Here is a 10109-nt window from a genome sequence, read left to right as displayed (position 1 = left end):
AAAAATGATTGGTGTTAACATGTATAATTAGCCATCCTGAAACTGAAAATCGCTTTGACATTTTTGTTTCTATGTCTGTCTGTCTATCTGTCTGTCTGTCTCGATGTTTGTTATCTTTTCACGCGATAATGGCTGAACCGATTTATATGAAAATTAGAATATAAATTAAGTTCATTGTAACTTAGATTTTAGGCTATATGGCATTCAAAATACTTTACTTAAAAGAGGGGTTATAACGAGGCCTGGATTAAATAAATCGAAATATCTCGCTTATTATTGATTTTCATGAACAATATTACATAACAAAAGTTACTTTAAAAATAATTTTCGATAAGTTTTATTCAATACAAAATTTTGATAGGACTGATATTTAATGAGATAAATGAGTTTTAAAATTACAATAACGCCATCTAAGGCGCTGTACTGAAATAAAAACAAATGACTTCGTCTATAAAGGGCCTTGGACAACAACAATCGAAAGCTATTAAACATAGCCTAAGAGAATGTTTCTGTGTTTGTATGAAGTAATATTGGAAGCTAATTAATTGTTTAATTATTATTTCACCATTGGGAAGTGTAGTTTCTCTAGATGGACATAATTCTACAATGTTATTACAGTAACTTCTGAAACATATAGCAAGTAATATAAAGTATACACATTAAAACTAAATGATATGTCAATCTTCATTAAACTATGGTTGCATGTAATAACAATTAAAAAACATGTTAAAGGAATTGTCATTGCACCAAATGATTGCTGTCTGGACCAAAATGACCGCATTTTTATTATTTAAATACAATTTAAGTTAAGTAACATATTAAACTATTTATCCTTCTACGAAACACGAATGTTCCCTGGATCAAATGTCCTATTTTAAATATGTAATTAATTTATATTTATTTCTAACAGGTGCAGCGGAGCGCACGGGTACGGCTAGTAACAAATAAGAAACATGTTAAAGGAATTGTCATTGCACCAAACGAGTAGTATCTGAACCAAACTGATCGCATTTTAATTATTTAAATACAATTTAAATTAAGTAACATATTAAACGATTTATCCTTCTACGAAACACGAATGTTCCCTGGATCAAATGTAATATTTTAATTATGTAATTACTTTATATTTATTTCTAACGGGTGCAGCGGAGCGCACGGGTACGGCTAGTAACAAATAAGAAACATGTTAAAGGAATTGTGATTGCACCAAACGAGTGCTCTCTGGACCAAAATGATCGCATTTTAATTATTTAAATACAATTTAATTTAAGTGACATATTAAACGATTTATCCTTCTACCAAACACGAATGTTCCCTGGATCAAACGTCCTATTTTAATTATGTAATTAGTTTATATTTATTTCTAACGGGTGCAGCGGAGCGCACGGGTACAGCTAGTTGTATAATAAATTGCGACTTTTAAACATATGTAAACTAATACCTATCTACGGAAGCAGTAGAAACATGTCGAGTGGATTCAGGAAAACACAAAAAAATGCAGGAAAATATATTTTTTAATACTTTGGACCTGTACCTCTTAAATTTTTGTCATAAAGTACGACCATGGAAGTCTAATCTGTGAAAACAGTGATTAACATATGCAAACTAATATCTATCTACAGAAGCAGTAGAAACATGTCGAGTGGATTCAGGAAAACACAAAAAAATGCAGGAAAATATATTTCTTAATACTTTGGACCTGTACCTCTTAAATTTTTGTCATAAAGTACGACCATGGAAGTCTAATCTGTGAAAACAGTGATTAACATTAAGATTGATATGAGAAAAACTGACTGTGAGTTAAGTCCTTATATCTTGTCCCTCATATGATAACAGTAATTTTATTATGTAACAGCCTCAACAAATAAGATGTATTCTTATTTTCGGACCATACTATTAGCATCTCCCTTTATCTTACACCTGGCGTTTTTTGGTGTTAACTTGTGTGTTGACACGTAGGCCAAGCCAGGGTTTATTTGACATCATCGTGATAGCGTAAAGTCTATCTCAAGATGTACAGAAAAAAATGCACACAAATACAAGTGGCAAGGGAGTAGAGGTCTGAGATTGTATATAAATCGGCTCGGATGAGCCAAAAAGACAACATCGTCAGAAAGACCAGAAGTGGTGATGAGTACGCTTACCTGGGTGTTTGGCGCTCACTCCTCACTCTGATTGGCTGGCACTACGAGATCGTCCGCGTCAGAGACACCTACATTTACGAGAGTGCACAGGCAGGAAAACTGGTAGCAGTGACTTCGCCAATTAATTCAGGTAAATCAGGTTTCTCTCAACTCCACACTGACATTAATACAAGTCGAAAATAAATTACTTATCATTACTGTCATTAATTTTTAAAGAAATAATTGCAGTACATAACAATGCAAGACAATGTCAAGTGTAATGTAATTCATATCGTGAAGTGGAAGTACGAAGTGAAGGTTGCTTATGAAGTTATAACAAATATTTAACATATTATTAACTAGCCGTACCCATGCGCTCCGCTGCACTTGTTAGAAATAAGTATAAAAGAATTACTTTATTCAAATAGGACATCTGGTCCAAGGAAAAACATTCGTGTTTGATAGAAGGATAAATCGTTTAATATGTTACTTAATTTAAATTGTATTTAAATAATTAAAATGCGTTCATTTTCGTCCAGAGAGCAATCATTTGGTGCAATGACAATTCCTTTAACATGTTTCTTAATTGTTATTACATGCAAATAATTAAAATATGATAATTTGGTTCAGAGAATATCCGTTTTTGGTGCAAGGATAATTCGTTTAACATTTTTTTCTAAATTAGTCTTGAATGCATCCTTTAATAAATGACTCCAAATTAATAGAGTTGATTGTGTACGAAGATAATTTTTATGTTAACCTTACTGTGCATCTTTTTTATTGTTGTTAAGTCTATTTTATTCACGCCTTAACATCTGTGGTCATGTCGCGCGTTTAGAATGTGTGGGTATATGAGTAGGCCGTTTATAATCTTCTTGAGTTCCTGTTACTGTTGTGTGTTGTAGATGGCTTGTGTTCATGTAACTGATTATAGACTTTGATTAATGTTTTTGGTATTGGTAATTGAGGCGGTGATGAATCATAGCATGTATCTTTCCAATCCGGAATTTGCCTTTATGACTAAGGGAAACCATAAAAAACCCCAGTCAGATTGGTCGGCCACGGGGTTTGTACCCGGGACCTCCCAAATACATGTCTCAAACGCTACCGTCTGAGCCAACTCGCTCGGTTGCATATCATTGTTGATGCAAATAAAAAATGAGGTACCCTACATAAATATTATTTTAAGAAACACAGGAAACGAATATGGGTAAATTATGAGCGCAGGAACTTCATTTCGTAACATCTTTTAAAATAACTCAGCTCCAGTGAGCTCTATGGTAAAATGTATGGTCCAGTAAAAATACTCATCTTTACGACAAATCTTTTTAACTATTATGTTCTCTGAACAAAAAGAAATTTAAGTGTATAAAAATTAAGAGTATTTAATGTGGACCAAATAAAGTTGCAATAATCAAGTTACCCAATAATTCGACAGAATATCAAGTTTTCTGTGCGTAACGATCTATTTTCATCTTACCTCAGTCCTCATATGTAGTATTACATCCATCTGGAGAACCTACAAATAATTTCAAATAGTGAAGGAATTATCCAAATTAGCTTCTGAGATTACTTCATACAAACACAGAAATATGCTCTGTATATTAATATCGATAAACGTCAAGGTCGCCTTAAATAGACGGAGTGTTTTGTTTTTATTTCATTATAGAGCCATAGACGTCGTTCCTGCAATAACTCCTACGCGACATATAGATTTTCAGATTTTTGCTCTATTAAATAACTTAAATAGTGATACAGCAAATAATACAATCTCCTGTATGTAATTATATTTCTTTCTTTCGAAAATGTAAGAATTCACGATCTCCTATGTACCACTGTCATAGTATGAATAAATATGTTTTTTCTTCCTACTGAAAAAATTTATATTTTGTACATAGGAGTTACGGAACAACGACGCTATAATCTGAGGCGGCGGTGAAAATGTATTGCATTGTTATTTTAAAACTCTTGTATATCCTTAAATATCAGTCCTATCAAAATTTTGCTTGGAATAGAACTTATCGGAAATAATTGTTAAAGAAACTTTGGTTATGTAACTTTTTCACAAAAAATCAATAATAAGCGAGATATTTCGATTTTTTAATTCAGGCCCCCTTATATTCCCCCTTTTTAAATAAAGTGTTTTGAATGTAATATAGTCCAAAATCTAAGTTACAACGAACTCAATTTATATTCCAATTTTCATCGAAATTCCCTCAGCTAATATGTTACTTAATTTAAATTGTATTTAAATAATTAAAATGCGATCATTTTGGTCCAAAGAGCACTCATTTGGTGCAATGATAATTCCTTTAACATGTTTCTTAATTGCTATCACATTCAAATAATTAAAATATGATCATTTGGTTCATTGAATATCCGTTTTTGGTGCAAGGATAATTCGTTTAGCATTTTTCTAAATTAGTCTTGAAAGCATCCTTTAATAAATCACTCCAAATTAATAGAGTTGATTGTGTACGAAGATAATTTTTATGTTAACATTACTGTGCATCTTTTTTTTTTTGTTACGTTTATTTTATTCACGAAATTATTGGGGATCATCAGTGCGGTTTTAGGCGTAATAGATCAACTACTGACCAGATATTTTGTATTCGACAGATAATGGAGAAAAAATGAAAGTATAAGGGTACAGTACATCAGTTATTCATAGATTTCAAAAAGGGATATGACTCGGTTAAAGAGAAGTTTTATATGATATTCTTATTGAATTTGGTATTCCCAAGAAACTAGTTCGGTTAATTAAAATGTGTCTCAGTGAAACGTCCAGCAGAGTCCGTATACGTCAGTTTCTGTCAGATGCGTTTCAAATTCATTGCGGGCTAAAGCAAGGAGAAGCACTATCACCTTTACTTTTTAACTTTGCTCTAGAGTATGCCATTAGGAAAGTCTAGGATAACAGATAGGGTTTAGAATTGAACGGGTTACATCAGTTGCTTGTCTATGCGGATGACGTGAATATGTTAGGAGAAAATCCACAAACGATTAGGGAAAACACGGATATTTTACTTGAAGCAAGTAAAGAGACAGGTTTGGAAGTAAATCCCGAAAAGACAAAGTATATGATTATGACTCGTGACGAAAATATTGTACGGAATGGAAATATAAACATTGGAAATTTATCTTTTGAAGAGGTGGAAAAATTCAAATATCTTGGAGCAACAGTAACAAATATAAATGATACTCGGGAGGAAATTAAACACAGAATAAATACGGGAAATTCCTGTTATTATTCGGTTGAGAAGCTTTTATCATCCAGTCTGCTGTCAAAAAATCTGAAAGTTAGAATTTATAAAACAGTTATATTACCGGTTGTTCTTTATGGTTGTGAAACTTGGACTCTCACTTTGAGAGAGGAACATAGGTTAAGGCTGTATGAGAATAAGGTGCTTAGGAAAATATTTGGGGCTAAGAGGGATGAAGTTACAGGAGAATGGAGAAAGTTACACAACGCAGAACTGCACGCATTGCATTCTTCACCTGGCATAATTAGGAACATTAAATCCAGACGTTTGAGATGGGCAGGGCATGTAGCACGTATGGACGAATCTAGAAATACATATAGAGTGTTAGTTGGGAGGCCAGAGAGAAAAAGACCTTTGGGGAGGCCGAAACGTAGATGGGAAGATAATATTAAAATGGATTTGATGGAGGTGGGATATGATGATAGAGACTGGATTAATCTTGCTCAGGATAGGGACCAATGGCGGGATTATGTGAGGGCGGCAATGAACCTCCGGATTCCTTAAAGCCAGTAAGTATTAATTAAATATAACACCATGTGCAGCTTGTAGTTTCTATGTAGAAGGTAGAACGGATTCTTAAAAATTACTTTCCATTCGCTGTCCTGCCAGAAGGAAGTATTTCTACCGACAGCACACTAGTTTTGCGCCCTGCTGGTAATACCCTCGTGTCCTGCAAGTAGGACGCGCTATTATTAATACATGTTTGTAACTGCTTTTAGTATGCTGTGATAATTAAACAAATCTCACTATTATTATCATACTTCAATGGAAACATATAGCAAGTAAAATAAAGTATACACATTAAATCTAAATAATATGTCAATCTTCATTAAACTATGGTTGCATGTAATAAAAATTAAGAAACATGTTAAAGGAATTGTCATTGCACCAAATGAGTGCTCTCTGGACCAAAATGATCGCATTTTAATTATTTAAATACAATTAAATTAAGTAACATATTAAACGATTTATCCTTCAATCAAACACGAATCTTCCCTGCATCAAATATCCCATTTTAATTATGTAATTACTTTATATTCATTTCCAACAGGTGCAGCGGAGCGCACGGGTACGGCTAGTACTAATAATAAATACGTAGCCAAAATTTTTCTGGTAATTTTCGATTTTCCAAAAATAATTGGTGTTAACATGTATAATTAGGTAACCATCCTGAAACCGAAAATCGCTTTTTTTTTTTAATTTTTGTTTGTATGTCTGTCTGTCTGTCTGTCTGTCTGTCTGTCTGTCTATCTGTCTGCCTGTCCGGATGTTTGTTACCTTTTCACGCGATAATGGCTGAACGGATTTCGATGAAAATTGGAATATAAATTAAGTTCGTTGTAACTTAGATTTTAGGCTATATGGCATTCAAAATACGTTATTTAAAAGGGGGATTATAATGGGGCCTGAACTAAATAAATCGAAATATCTCGCTTATTATTGATTTTTGTGAAAAATGTTACATAACAAAAGTTTCTTTAAAAATAATTTTCGATAAGTTTTATTCCTTGAAAAATTTTGATAGGACTGATATTTAATCAGATAAATGAGTTTTAAAATTAAAATAACTGCCATCTAAGGCCGTGTAATGAATTAAAAAACAAATGACTTCGTCTATAAGGGGCCTTGGACAGCAACAATCGAAAGCTATGAAAGATAGCCTACAGATAATGTTTCTGTGTTTGTATGAAGTAATATAGGAAGCTAAATTAACCGATTTGTATAATTAATTATTAATTCACCATTGGAAAGTGTAGTTTCTCTAGATGGACATAATGCTATAATATTATTACAGTAACTTCTGAGTGAATCGAGGACAGGTAAGATTAAAATGGCTTCTTATGCACAGAAAACTTGATAGGCTATTCTGTACATTCGTTTCCTGTATTTCCTAATAGTACATTATGCAACGAGCCTATAATGAAGGCAATTAAGAAGTGAGTATGTATATTTATGAAACGAGCGCAAGCGAGTTTCATAATTTTCATACGAGCTTCTTAATTACCATTATTGGCGAGTTTCATAAGACTTTTTATGCCCGACCATATTTCTAACTTGAAATTATTCATTTTATTTATATCTAACTGACCTTGAGCAATACCTCGTAAATTGTGAGATGTGCGCAGACGCGAAAGTATTGATTTTTTCCGAGGAACAGATGTCCAAATTGACCTTGATAGCCTATAAGAACCTACAGAGTAAACTAAATATTAACTTTGATATAACATTGAAATTAAATTAGACATTGAAAAACGAGATGACAAATTGAATTTATTTGAATATTATTTACAATCAACGCTAATTATTATAGTAACAGAACATAACCTTCTGCGACAGTATTGGATTTCCAGCCTCCGTGACTTTTCGCTAATTCTCTTTCGATTGCATATCCGAGAATAATCGATACTTGCGGTTTTATAACGGTGGAAAGCTGACCTGTCATTGGCTGAACAGTTGTAACCTGAGTCGTCATTGGCTGAAAGACCTGACCTTTAATGAGTAGGTGTACTTTAATGACATGCATTAAAGGTCTGCTACCAGGTGTATAATTACTACATTTCGGCATGGTCGAGCATAAAATAATTTTAATGACCAAATGAGTGATCTCTGGATCAAAATGATCGCATTTTAATTATGCAAATACAATTTAAATTAAGTAACATAATAAACGATTTATCCTTATATCAAACACGAATGTTCCCTGGATCAAATGTACAATTTTAATTATGTAATTACTTTATATTTATTTCTATCCTGGTGCAGCGGAGCGCACGGGTACGGCTAGTATGTACATATTTATATGACAATGAACAATGCATAATCTGAAAGGACAAATAAAAATCGTAGATGATTAAAATGGCTACGACAAATAAACAGCGATCACAATGTATTCTTTGGTATGCTAAATTTGAGAGTGTTAAAAGAGTTCAAAGGGAATTTCGACGTGAGTATGGTGTGCGTAATGTACCTAAATACGATTCCATAATGTGGTATCGAACATTTGTAGAAACAGGTCCTGTGTTAAAAAAAAAACATGCAGGAGTTCGCAGGCGAAACCAGTACGAGAAGCAGCTGTCTCTTGGCTTGGTCCCCAAACTCCCCAGATCTAACCTCTCCTGACTTCTTCGTGTGGGGTTTTGTTAAAGACATTGTCTATTCACAGAAACCCAGGAACATTGATGATCTGAAAGTAAAAATTACTCAAGATTTTCAACAAATCACCCCTCTTATGTTACAACGGACATGGGCTGAATTGCATCACCGTTATGAGTTGTGCAGGGTGTGCAATGGGGGTCATGTTGAGCTCTGAGGGATCTCCCATCTTTCAGTGTTATATGCACAAAGTTTCAACAAATAAAGTTCAGTAGTAAATGCTTTACGGCGTTTTTATTTTTCCGTACCCAAACGGATCACCCTGTATGTTTCCCTGTTAAGAATTTTAGCAACATTTCAATCTAAATAATATTGGGTTATTTATGAAATTAATATTTGGAAAAACTACTAAATCTACATTGTAAACTACAAGAATATAACAATTTGAACGTACTGTTCACGTAACATTTCTGAAGAAAATGAAGTGCTTTCTAATATCGTTGTTTATAAAATTAACGCTTACTAAATTACATACAATTTGCTAGGACTTCGTATTTTCATAACATATGGAGATACCAGGGCTTTTCAAATGTTACTAATCTAAAAATTAAATTTCACCTACTAAGTTGCTGATCTAAATACCATCCTACTGGCGCCACAAGTGCAGTAACAATAAAATAGCAGTTTAAGTGCAAAAGCGAATTACAGCTAGTTATGATCTAACTTACATTTCACTTCCTCTAGAAGTCTAGAAGATCCTGACTGCCACTCCCGTTATAATGTTACAACCATGGCAATGCAGTTACAAATTCTCAAACTTTATAAGACACTATAATTATAATTATAGGCACACACACTAGTGGCTTGTGCAGCAAATGCTGCAGCAAACTAGGTTCATTAGACTTTCAAAAAAAATTTTTTTTTCAGATTTATTTTTAATGAAAAATACCAGACTTTTGAAAGTTATCTGTTCCCATAATAATGAAACATACTCCCTCTGAATTGTTCTTTTAACGCCAAATACTTTTTCTTGAACCTATCCACCTTCAGTTTTTGAGTTTCAACGCGAAAACGCAAGTAACAATGTCAGGATGATCAGAGGGTTTTTCATGTGGGAGTAAAGCAATAGCTACTTCAAGTCATTGTGGATTGTAGGTGAAAGTTAAAAAAAGTCAGATTTGCTGTGCTTTCGAACAATAGACATAGCATCTTGGTATAGTTGCTGCATGTAGAGCTTGAAATGTAGAGGGTAAAATCATTTTATCCTGCTAAGAGATCTTGCTGAAATGATCGGGAGACTACAAAATTTTGTAGACCTCTTATTATATCAGAAAGTAATACCACAGTCCAGTATATACAGTCACGAAGCTTCAGTTGATGAGGGTACTAGGAACAATAGACTGTGCAGGTACTATTTCGCATTGTCTGTGATGAGACGATAGTAGCGTTCCTAGTGGTTAGCAACTATCTATGGATACATATTTACTACGCACTGGGCTTGGTGACTGTATATACTAGACTGTGGTAATACCGTCTTTCCTTAGGAACTGTAATTTTTGCGCTCTCTCTCGAGAGAATACTGAAGAAAATGACGCATTTAAGTATCTACACCACACCGCTATTAAGTATA

At 33.5% G+C, this 10109-nt stretch overlaps 1 protein-coding gene across 1 annotated transcript in view; it reads left to right on the top strand.

Annotated features, from left to right (window-relative positions):
* Positions 1 to 2072: 2072 nt before the first annotated feature.
* LOC138711733 (glucose dehydrogenase [FAD, quinone]-like) overlaps positions 2073 to 10109 on the top strand; it is a 30489-nt gene continuing 22452 nt past the window's right edge. Inside the window, exon 1 of the mRNA XM_069842898.1 lies at positions 2073 to 2274. Within this exon, the coding sequence (XP_069698999.1) occupies positions 2088 to 2274 (187 nt within the window). The 5' untranslated portion in view covers positions 2073 to 2087. The remainder of the gene's footprint in view (positions 2275 to 10109) is intronic.

Source organism: Periplaneta americana, chromosome 13 (assembly GCF_040183065.1).
Source record: "Periplaneta americana isolate PAMFEO1 chromosome 13, P.americana_PAMFEO1_priV1, whole genome shotgun sequence".
Lineage (NCBI taxonomy): Eukaryota > Metazoa > Arthropoda > Insecta > Blattodea > Blattidae > Periplaneta > Periplaneta americana.
This window is presented reverse-complemented; position numbering and strand designations above follow the sequence as displayed.